Source organism: Panulirus ornatus, chromosome 45 (genome assembly GCF_036320965.1).
Source record: "Panulirus ornatus isolate Po-2019 chromosome 45, ASM3632096v1, whole genome shotgun sequence".
NCBI lineage: Eukaryota > Metazoa > Arthropoda > Malacostraca > Decapoda > Palinuridae > Panulirus > Panulirus ornatus.
The window spans coordinates 5,363,177-5,375,389 of NC_092268.1; the positions used below are offsets into that span (position 1 = coordinate 5,363,177).

Sequence of the window (12,213 nt, forward strand, 5' to 3'; positions counted from 1 at the left end):
ATAAATGCCACAATGTGTTGGTCAAATATGTTGGACCAACCACTGCCAGGAATACCAACACTCCCATGTTAAGAGCTGGTTAAACCATTACAGTAGTCATGGGACTCATGCACTGATACACTTTTACCCAATCTACATAGCGTATGAAATAAAAACAAAATAATAATAATTCCTTCACTATATAAGGCAAAAAATAATTATGATTAAGCAAGCCTGGTAGCAATCCTGTTCACTCTCATCTATAAGTGATGGCAAATCAACTTATACATGGACTTTTCAAAGCTAAATTTAGTTTGTGTTTATTTCTCATTTTGTAAGGATAAGCATGCTTTTATACTGCCAGAGATAAAGGAGTCATACCAAAGTGGACAGAAAAGTCTATCAGAGGTTGGATGGCTAAAAGTGTACCAGTGGGGTTGAGATAGTAACCATGAGATTCCAAGCACTATGGCACATTTACCCATATAAAATAAAACAACCTCAATCATAACTTGTAAGCAGTGACCTAAACTTTATCTAAAGTTCATGAAGTAAAACTGTGTGATTGCTGAAGCTGATTGAAAGATCGTATATAAAGTAATGAGAAGAATATAAACTCGCCACAGTGACAGTGGTCTTCAAATAGTGCATGGAAAGGATGTCCTGAGATTTACTGCCTAAAGGCACCACTTGCCCTCTTCACCACGACCTAAGACTGGCCAAAAGTTGATCTTAGTTTTGCTTTTGCATTGTTTCACACTCATGTTGTTACATTCCATGTTCCTGATAGTGTTCAAGTGGAATATGGGCCACCATGGGCCTTGACACAGGCTGGTTTGTTTGTCAAGGCAAAACATAAACAACACCCACCAGCTCTCACCAAGGGTACATTTGTTACTTTCCATAGTATAATAGATGCCACTATATTTCATTGAAATATTCTCATTGGTTCATAGTTGAGGAGTATTTTCTAGAAGGTATTCTGTCACTAGGGTTGGGGGGGGGGGGGATACCGCCCATGTATCTCTCGCTAATCACAGAAGGCACCTGAGAGGGGGAAAAAGCTAAGGGCTGGAAATCCTCCCTTGATAAAAAGAATGGATGAAGGAACCAAATGAGGAATATTTCTGGTGCTTATTAGAGAAGGGATGGGAATGCCACATGCCACACAGAATGGGTTAAGAAGTAGTATAAAGATAAACAGGAGTAAATGTTTTTTATCTTCTGGATTTCAGCATATGCTGCTTTCATGTCATCTGCTCATTATTTTTGAATGTAAATCTTGATATGTCAAACAAAGAATTACATACAACTTGGTGTGACAGAAATAGAGTGTCATGGATATGCAAGTCTAGTAATTCATAAGTAAAAAACTTGGTGTAAGAAATTAAGCATCACGGATATGAGTCTAGTACTTCATAAGTAAAAGCACTCTCAACACTTATTAAATTCATAAGTAAAATGAAAATGGGAAGCTACAAGAAAAGACCCTGTATCACCTACCTAGCTTGACAGGGAGAGTGCATATACTAAACAATAATGTAAGAAAAGATAATGTATCGCCTACCTAGCTTTACTGGGAGAGTGTACATACTAAACAATAATGAATGCAAATCATGGACTTCTAATGTGGGTTTGTTAGTAATACCCAGCTTCAAAATCACAGACAGCACATATATGTAAAGACGTTCTGATAAAGATAACATTCTCAAAACAATACTTTAATAGTAAATATCATGAGCAATACACAATTTTCAATTTCTATATACATACATCATACATAATTTATAATTCACCATTTCGAATTTTAGCATAAACATAACATACAAACAATAAATAAGCCTCACATACATAGCCTGACATCAAATAAGTGGTGGTATTGAAGACAATTTCTACCTTAGAGCTAAAACATAAACAGACTAAACAGAAAATACAGAAGGATCATATTCATTATAGAGCTGCACTTCAAAACAACAAAGTATAATGTCTTTCGGTGATCACATAAGAAGATACATTACCTTCACATCTTTGCATTACTGATTTATATCTCTTTCTGACAATATGAGTACTGCTTATTCTGTCATCTTACAATATGCTTGGCACTATATTTTTAGTCTTTAGCTTTAATTTTCATCAGCTAACACAAGACAGTAATGAGTATATGATTTTAAAATGCATATATTCATTATAATGATCTCCTTTGCATTTCCAAGAAACATTATTTTCTGTTTAAACACATCAAATGAACACCAGGTTTTTTTCAATTGAGCAAAATAACCTCTGGATGAACACATCATTGATGAAGAGAGCTTTCAATTCCATCTCACACAATGATTCTGCTGTCAATAGTCAAAATCATTTCTGTATCCTTACACATTACAAATGCTTTAATTTTACAACCATTTACACTCTGAGACAATTTCTATCAATGTTCCTCACCTCATCTCCAGCTGTATAGCAGAGTAATGTCAAGCTGAGATACTATCAAGTTGAATAAGTTTGTGGGAAAATATATATGATCTGCGACAAGGGACAGGATACATTATAATCATTGGACTGTATCAAACTATCTACACTAAAGAAAAATTAAAATACTGTGGTAGTCATTTACAACAAGATTATCACAACCATTATAAAAATGGACACTGAGTTGAAATCTTCCAGACAATCAATGCGTATCTGCAATACATCTCTGCTTACTTCTCATCTACGCCGCAACAAGGAAGAGTGGCTGGATTTTATGACACACCATAGGGTCAACTTTCCACTAAATCAATCACAGCAGAGAAAAAAGTTTCATTAGCCCATTACAAGTGAATAGTATCTAGTGCCTTTCAGTCTGCACTAACACATATCATCTGTCGGGACTTATGATATGCTATTCTCAAGCATACCAAAACAAGTTAGAGATCCATTCTTCCAATTTCATCTCAGCTATCTTGATATAGGATGATGGGAAAATCTACATGGAGACATGGGAATGGTAGTCGTACCTCACCCTGTTAAGTGAAAGAATGAGGACCAAAAATGATGAAAATACATAAATACAATAAATGCTGGAAAAAATATGTATAAGAGTGTGCATATTCATTCTCCCATAATTACCCCGAGAACTTAATATCAATAAAAGAGTCCTGGTGTTACCAAGGCTTTTCTAAAGACCCCAACAGCCCAAGGCTGTGCTACTCCCAGTAGCAGCAAAATGTCAACTCCTTTGAAGACAGGTTCTTTGATGAGCCTGTACTCCTATTGATACAGTCTTGCCAAAGACATTAACAGACTCTGCCTCCTTGTGGTTATGCCTTGAGTGAAAAGTTACCTTCAGCAAGGCCGTATCAACATCTCTTAACAAAAGGGAGTAAAGTCTCATCAGCTCATCAAAAAACTTCTCACCCCCTGCTTCTGGAAGTTGTGCAGACAAGCCACTGAAGCCCCTTCAGAGAAAGGTATCCTGGGGTTATATAAGAATAATAGTGACAAGTCCTGAGGATAAGGAAGGATGAATACCGTCCATACCATACCATTCACCAGAGCTCTCTTCCACACCTCATCCCAAGCACATCATATCAGCCATAATTTTTTCATCACTCTTTACTCTTTACCACTTCTTCATCTTCTCCCTCACTGCAGCTCCCATTATTTCTCTTGTTCTCTTCAAACTATTCACCTACAGTACCTCCAAGATATTTCATTATTCTCTTTGACGCTCAATGATATTGTATTCTCTTACCGCATCTCTTATGTGCATTTGTTTTCAGGTAATACCTTTTTCTTCACCTGCTGTGACTTGCTCTTGTGCTCCTCACAATTGCTCACTCTCTGTCCTTAAAGATATGTCCATGCATCTCTCACTTCTCTATTCCTAGCAAGGTAACTACTTAATCCAACCACTCACTAACTTTTTTCACACTTGCACTTCCCATTTTCTGAATGCCACACTCTTTACCCACAAGTGTAAGCAATACTTCCCTGGGGATAGGGGAGAAAGAATACTTCCTACATGCCATAAAAGGCAACTTAAGGGGGGAGGAGTGGGGGAGATGGAAACCCTCCCCTCTCTGTATTTCAATTTCTAAAAGGGGAAACAGAAGAAGGAATCAAATAGAGAGTGCTCATCCTCCTCAAAGGCTCAGATTGGGGTGTCCGAATGTAACCAAGATGAGAAGGAGATAGATAGTATGTTTGAGAAAAGAAATCTGGATGTTTCAGCTCTGAGTAAAATAAAGCTCAAGGGTAAAGGGGAAGAATGGTTTGGAAAAGTCTTGAGAGAAAAAACAAGGGTTGGTGAGAGGACAAGAGGTAAGGAAGGAGTAAAACTACTCCTGAAGCAAGAGTTATGGGAGTGTGAGATAGAATGTAAAAAAGTAAATTCTAGATTAATGTGGGTAAAACTGAAAGTGGATGGAGGGAGATGGGGTGATTATAGGTGTTTATGCACTTGGTCATGAGAGGAAAGATCATGGGAGGCAAGTGTTTCAGGAGCAGCTGAGTGAGTGAGTCAGCGGCTTTGATGCACGAGACTGGGTATTAGTGATGGGTGATATAAATGTGAAGGAGAGTAATGTGGCAGTTGAGGGTATAATTGGTGTACATAGGGTATTCACTGTTGTGAATGGAAATGGTGAAGAGCTTGTGGATTTGTAAACTGAAAAAGACTGGTGACTGGGAATACCTGGTTTAAGAAGAGATATACATCAGTATACATATGTGGGTAGGAGAGATGGTCAAAGGGCATTAATGGATTATGTGTTGATGGATTAATGGATTACATGTAAAAGAGATACTTTTGAAAGTTAATGTGCTGAAAGGGGCAGCTGGAGGGATGTCTGATCACTATCTTATGGAGGTGAAGGTGATGATATGTAGAGGTTTTCAAAAAAGACATGAGAATGTTGGGGAGAAGAGAGTGGTGAGAGTAAGTGAGCTTGGAAAGGACACTTGAGTGAAGAAATACCAGGAGAGACTGAGTGTACAATGGCAAAAGGTGAGAGCAAATGGCTTGAGGGGAGTATGTGAAGAATGGAATGTATTTAGGGAAGCAGTGATGGTATGTGCAAAAGATGTATGTGGCATGAGAAAGGTGGGAAGTGTGCAAGGAATAGAGTGATTTGGAACGACAAGATATACTGGGGTTGAAGTGTTGTCAATGGACTGAACCATGGCATGTGAAACATCTGGAGTACAACATAAAGGTCTGTGGGGCCTGGATGTGGATAGGGAGCTGTGGTTTCGGCGCATTACACATAACAGCCAAAGAGAGTGTGAACAAATGTGGCCTTTTTTTTTTGTCTGTTTTCCTGGTGCTACCTCGCACCTGCGGGGCAGGGTTGTGTCAGAAATGGATGAAGGTAAGCAAGTATGAATATGTACATGGGTGTATATGTATGTGTCTATGTATGTATATGTATGTATGTGTACATGTTGATATGTATGTGGATGTATTTGTGCATGTATGGGCATTTATGTTTTGTGGGGCTTGGATGTGGAAAGGGAGCTATAGTTTTGATGCATTACACATGACAGCTAGAGACTGAGTGTGAACGAATGTGGTCTATGTTGTCTTTTCCTAGCGCTACCTCGTGCACGCAGGGGAAGGGGGGTGCCATTTCATGTGTGGCAGGATGGCGACGGGAATGGATGATGACATCATGGATGAATATGTACATGTGTATATATGTATATGTCTGTGTATGTATAGGTATGTATATGCTGAAATATATAGGTATGTATATGTGTGTGTGTGTGGGCATTTATGTATATACATGTATATGTGGGTGGGTTAGGCCATTCTTTCATCTGTTTCCTTGTGCTACCTCGTTAACGTGGAAGACCGACAAAGTATAATAAATAAATAAATGTGTATATGAGTGGATGGGCCATTCTTCATCTGTTTCCTGGCGCTACCTCGCTAACATGGGAAGCGGCGATCAAGTATAATATAGATAATACCTTCAATTGCTCTTCCATTACCCTTGTTTCATACACACTTACCCTATGCCACTTTTCATTCAGTCTAAAGTATCAGCATGCAAACCTCTTTTCCAAGCTCATTTGCTTTCACTACTTTTCATGTCATTCCTCTTTTCCTCTAACCACAACAAACTTTCATATACCCCTCCACCAAGATAAGATCAGGTCTGCCACTTGTCAAGTGAATTTCCATGAATTAACATGAAATCCAACATTGCCCACTGACCCCCAACCTAACAGCAGTGCTCCCAAGGCCCTGGTGTTATCGGATTCCATCTATTCTAGGTTACAGAGTGAGTAAAAAAGGCACCTTAGCCAATGCTATGACACAGTTGGTGAAAGAGAGTACAGCCTCGTCAAAGAACTTTATGCTTCAGATGAGTCCATGTCACTGCTACTGAGTATAGTGCAGCCTTGGAGCTGCAGAATCCCCTGGAAAATAAGTCCTGGGCAATACCAAGACCCTTTCAGTAAGAGGCTATGAAGCAAGTATGAAGAAAATATATAAATTCCAAGACCACCAATCATACTCCAAATTGCCACTTCACCTAGTCTCTCACACAGACCCCCCGAGCAACAACATATTTCTGTGTATGCCTTAGAGGACATATTTCCAGGTAGTTCTTCTTTTTTACGTGTTTTTGGAAAGTGGTAACACAATAAAGGATGATTAACAGCCCTCCCCAAATTTCAACCATTAGTTGTCTCTTACAACACAGAGGAGATTCATGGTTATAATTCCTATTTGCCTATCCCTAGGTAAAGGGAAGATGCACCAATGGGACTCTTTCAAACCACTTCACTTCATCCATCATAATATCATCATTATATCTGTCAAACAATGATAAGCTTAACAAGTAATTAGTGAAACTACAATATTTGGTCTCTGCTTTTTCCCTTTTGCATTCCACTGCCAAACTGAGAAAAAACAAGAGTTAGAATGACAGCAAATAACCTTGTACTCCAATGCTTACATCAAAGGCATAACTTTAACTTGCTATCCTCACAGAAGTGCTTACTATATCGAAAAGTTTTGGAGACCTGAAACTCTCGGACAGTAACGCCTGTTGAAAATCAGCAGAAAGATGGAGACTCTTCTAATATTTGAGGAACTTTTGAAAGATATATGTTAAGGGTAAATATGGTCTCGTAGCTATTTCAGTTCTAACTCTGATATAATGATCTCTAACAATCTAATTTGCATAAGATTTCTTGTTAATGTAAACTGGATGAAATTAATCCATTATCAAACAAAAAAATTTATAATTCTATAAACTTTCATTTTCTTGCTAAAGTAAACTGGATGAAATCAATCCATTATCAAACAAAAAAAACATAAATTCTAATTTAAGTTTCACAACTAAAACCAACCTGAGGAGTCAAATTTGTAAGTATTCTTCGCATTGTTGCTTTTACACCTCGTCGCAAAGGTGGGACTTCTTCATAGAATTCATGTGCAACATCTCCATCCTCATCAAAATACATTGACCTGTAAGGAAGATTTCAATATCATTCAAGAAAACCACCTTCAAAGCAAAATCAATCATGCAGAAATTTAAAAATTTTTTGATGATGGGCAACAGAACAACAGCAAAAAAGAGGACATATAATAAAGGATATCATTTGTTGGCAACAGAACAACAGCAAAAAAGAGGACATATAATAAAGGATATCATTTTAGATGTATTTAAGGAAGTGGCGATGGCATGTGCAAAAAAACGCATGTGGTATGAGAAAGGTGGGAGGTGGGCAGATTAAAAAGGGTAAATAGTGGTGGGTTGAAGAAGTAAAGTTGTTAGTGAAAGAGAAAAGAGAGGCATTTGTATGATATAAGGAAGGAGTGCCAGTGACTGGGCGATGTACAGAAGAAAGTGGCAGTAGGTCAAGAGAAAGGTGCAAGGGTTGATAAAGAGGGCAAATGAGAGTTGGGGCAAGAGAGTATCATTAAACTTTACGGAGAATAAAAAGATGTTTTGGAATGAGGTAAATAACGTGCTAAAGACAAGAGAACAAATGGGAACATCAGTGAAGGGGGCATTTGAAAACTCCCAGCAAGAACAAGGCATTCTTTACAACCACAGACCTAATGTCGTAACACGACTGGACCCGAATAATAATGAAGACTAGAGGGACGAGATGATACCACGGGTATACAATGCTTTCCACCAAACTTCAAGAATGTAATAATATAAATACCTTTTTCTATAACAAGAAATGGAATTCCACACGTCACACAATTTTGTCTCGTAACCCTTCACACATTCTATCACTGCATTGACACCTAGTTTCGTTGCTTCATCTATTCCAAACATCCACCAACTTTACACCAAAAAAATAAAAATAGTTAATTACATCCATTCTAATTGTACTTTATGGTTAGTCGTATCACAACTCGAGACCTATTCACTGGCAAGGATGATCACACGACTCAAGAAACACACAAGGGCTGTCAAATGGTCTGTATCTCTTACCTCTCCATCTTTTTATTCAAAATTAGTCTATAATAAATGGGCCGTTTAAGTTAATGGCCAAAATGCTTACTAACCACCTCTTACGTGGAACCACGACTGTGGCCCAGGCGACCAGCCCAACCATGCATCATAGATCGACTGATCCATCAAGTTGTCATCTAAAAACCGACCATCCATCCCCGAACATCCCCAAAGAAAAAAAATATATATATTTATAAATACATATATACACCAGGCGAAAATTCTAGACTCTCACCCTAATGAAAGAATAATTTCGACTTACCCTCTGCGGGTATAGACAAATGGCGTGGCTAATCTCTTGACGGCCTTTTCCGGGTGTCCCACGTCCTCCTCGCCACTACCTATCCACCGCTTGAGCTTGGACGTGCTCCCACCCATGGCTGACGGGGGTAGAAACCTGCCTAGGAAAGACAAACCCCCCCTGAAAATGTGTGTGTGTGTCCCTCACACCTGCCTCCTCCCTGGCCTGTCAGCTGGCGCACCAGGCAATGTTGTCCTCCAACAGCTGATCAGGCGGACGGGCCCGCGCGCATGCGCGTGCCTCTAACTAACTTACTAACTACCCCCACACCACCGATCCCCCCCCCTCTACGGACCCCCCTCCCCCATTGAGTATCTCAGATGCGTAAATATCTACCCACTGCCCCCCCTCCTCCCCTCCACCCCCACCATTGCGTATCTTTTAGATGCGTAAATTTCTAACCACTGCCCCTCCCCCCCATTGAGTATCTTTTTAGATGCGTAAATATCTACCCATGCCCCCCCCTCTCCCTCCACCCCCCATTGAGTATCTTTTAGATGCGTAAATATCTAACCACTGCCCCCTCCCCTCCACCCCCCCACATTGAGTATCTTTTTAGATGCGTAAATATGAGTATCTCAAATGCGTAAATATCCACTCTTCCCCCTCCACCGCAACCCCCCCCCCCCATTGAGTATCTCTTAGATGCGTAAATATGAGTATCTTTAGATACGTAAATATCTACCCACTGCGCACGTGGGGTGTGGTAAATAGACATGCACGTGTCATGTCGACCAATAGACACGTGCACGTGGTTGTGGAATGTGTTTAAAGTACGTGCGAGGCGTAAATCTACGCCTTAAAGGTACTTTAAATTATCTTCCTCATGACAGGTCAGGTCAAAGGCCATCTGTGTCAAAGGTCACGTCATGGGACGAGGAAAATACTCCATCAGTCAGGATGTTTGAACACGTAGGAGCTAGTCTGTTGTTTGAACATGTAAGAGCTAGTCTGTTGTTTGAACACGTAAGAGCTAGTCTGTTGTTTGAACATGTAAGAGCTAGTCTGTTGTTTGAACATGTAAGAGCTAGTCTGTTGTTTGAACATGTAAGAGCTAGTCTGTTGTTTGAACACGTAAGAGCTAGTCTGTTGTTTGAACACGTAAGAGCTAGTCTGTTGTTTGAACACGTAAGAGCTAGTCTGTTGTTTGAACACGTAAGAGCTAGTCTGTTGTTTGAACATGTAAGAGCTAGTCTGTTGTTTGAACATGTAAGAGCTAGTCTGTTGTTTGAACATGTAAGAGCTAGTCTGTTGTTTGAACACGTAAGAGCTAGTCTGTTGTTTGAACACATAAGAGCTAGTCTGTTGTTTGAACATGTAAGAGCTAGTCTGTTGTTTGAACACGTAAGAGCTAGTCTGTTGTTTGAACATATAGGAGCTAGTCTGTTGTTTGAACACGTAAGAGCTAGTCTGTTGTTTGAACACGTAAGAGCTAGTCTGTTGTTTGAACATGTAAGAGCTAGTCTGTTGTTTGAACACGGAGGTTTAATGCATACACACTTTTTAATAGGTTTAATGCATACACACTTTTATTATATTTAAGATGAATTTAAAATGATATTACTTGATAAGGAGAAAAACCAAAACAATTTTCGAGTTACTCATCTCTCCCGATTTTTGTGCATGACTTAAATAGCCAATACATTTCAATGATTTTTTTTTTTTTCATACTATTCGCCATTTCCCGCATTAGCGAGGTAGTGGTAAGAATAGAGGACTGGGCCTTTGAAGGAATATCCTCACATGGCCCCCTTCTCTGTTCCTTCTTTTTGAAAAAAAAAAAAAAAATTAATGAATTACTGTTCAATATTTCATATTCTATTTCTCTGACTGAATACTGTCAAAATATGGTATCTGTAATAATGCTTTGTTTTTTACTTAGCCTTACTAAACAGGCATAGTCTCATGAACACTAAACTACTAAATGGTTTCTTAATCATACTTAATATAAACAAAAGGACAACAAGACAAAAATTTCAAAAATTCTTTATTTTTTGAAAGAAATGTTAACACTGGTACAAACCAGTATTGGTATTAGAAACTTTTCTGCTACCAGTACTCTACTAACTAAAATCTAGGGTATTATGCTAAAACTAACACAAATAAACCTTGAATGACATAAGCACTGTTAACATCTTAATGAACAACAAATGAATTTACGTAGTATGTCATACATGTTGAGGATTCAATAGAAATGTAGTAAAAAAAACTAACAAGGACTACCATACTCAGATAGCTGTGAATTAGCTCTTTGTTCAGGGGACCATGGCTCAAAGAGTTGATATTTTGTCAGTGTTGATCAAGACATGTCTTTAATTATAATGGTATCCTAGATTACTGATTTGCAGTATGTATGTATGTATGGATATAACAATCAATATCATACATAACAAAAAATGATGTGTTCCAAATTCTAGAATAACAGTTGAAAAGTCTGTATTTTCAAATATATAATTATGAGCAGAAACAAGTCAGAGGCATTCACTGTTCCTTGTGAGCTACCAAATTCTTCATACAAATGGTTTTCATCGGTTGATACTATCAGTCTTACCATAATCGTCTCCATGGAAGTAGAAAGCAGAGAAAGCAAAACTTGACTGTTTACATTTATACCTGTCTCTAGGTTATCTAAATCTTGAATACACCCATTTGGTTATACAAAAATATGTTTCGCACCAAACAGTTAACTCCTTAAGACAATATTCTCAAATGTACCTCATCATTCTTAAAAGGAAAGATGATATTTAGGATCATTCCAGTCAAGTTTGATGTCTTTAAGGTGGGGCCTAGAAGGTATTTCTTCTTTAATATTTTCATGTTTTTTCTCTTCTTAAACAGCTGTCCCATCACCTTACTTGTAAGTGGAACAGTACTGGACAAACTCTAATCCCTCCTTGCTTTCTTGAACTGTCCAGTCTGTCTTGAGTATTACAGAGGCTACCTTGAAACCACAAATTGAATTTTTCATGTTTGCAACAGGATAGTAATTTCTTTTTCTGTATGAAAAGAGGTACTGACAATTGCTGCATACAATGTATGAAAATCAAGAAATGCAGTTGCTGTTAGCTTTCTGTAGAGGTCCCATTCTTTATTATTGAAACAAGAAATAAAGTTACTGGAAAATCTGCATTTCTAAGAGTCTTTGTTAAATATATATATGTTCATAAAAATAAGTCATGTACACCATACTTGGCTGCTTCCAAAGTATGTGATGTAACTTTGGCTTCTGTGTCTGCCAATTTTCCTGCAGTATCAATTTCTTAATTCAGTGCAACCGCAATCAAGGATCCTGAAATTTCAAGCATTCCTAAAGCCTCTTCCACTTGTTATTAGTTACTATAAAAAGGCCCACGGGTGAATTCATATATCAATTTTGTTTATGTCATTTAACATTGGCATTTTAATCTCAGCTGCCACTGGTATTATGTATTTTCTATATTCATTCAAACATAATTTATTCTGCAGAATTAC

The 12,213-nt window shown here is 38.3% G+C and overlaps 1 protein-coding gene across 1 annotated transcript; it reads right to left on the reverse strand.

The window, feature by feature from the left end:
- Positions 1-1,684: 1,684 nt before the first annotated feature.
- On the reverse strand, positions 1,685-8,951 carry LOC139762855 (tumor suppressor candidate 2-like). The gene is made up of 3 exons (XM_071688071.1): positions 8,704-8,951; positions 7,321-7,438; positions 1,685-2,978 (listed from the first exon to the last, which is right to left on the reverse strand). The coding sequence occupies exons 1-3, from the start codon at positions 8,817-8,819 to the stop codon at positions 2,910-2,912; spliced, it is 303 nt and encodes a 100-aa protein (XP_071544172.1). The 5' UTR covers positions 8,820-8,951; the 3' UTR covers positions 1,685-2,909.
- Positions 8,952-12,213: the final 3,262 nt, after the last annotated feature.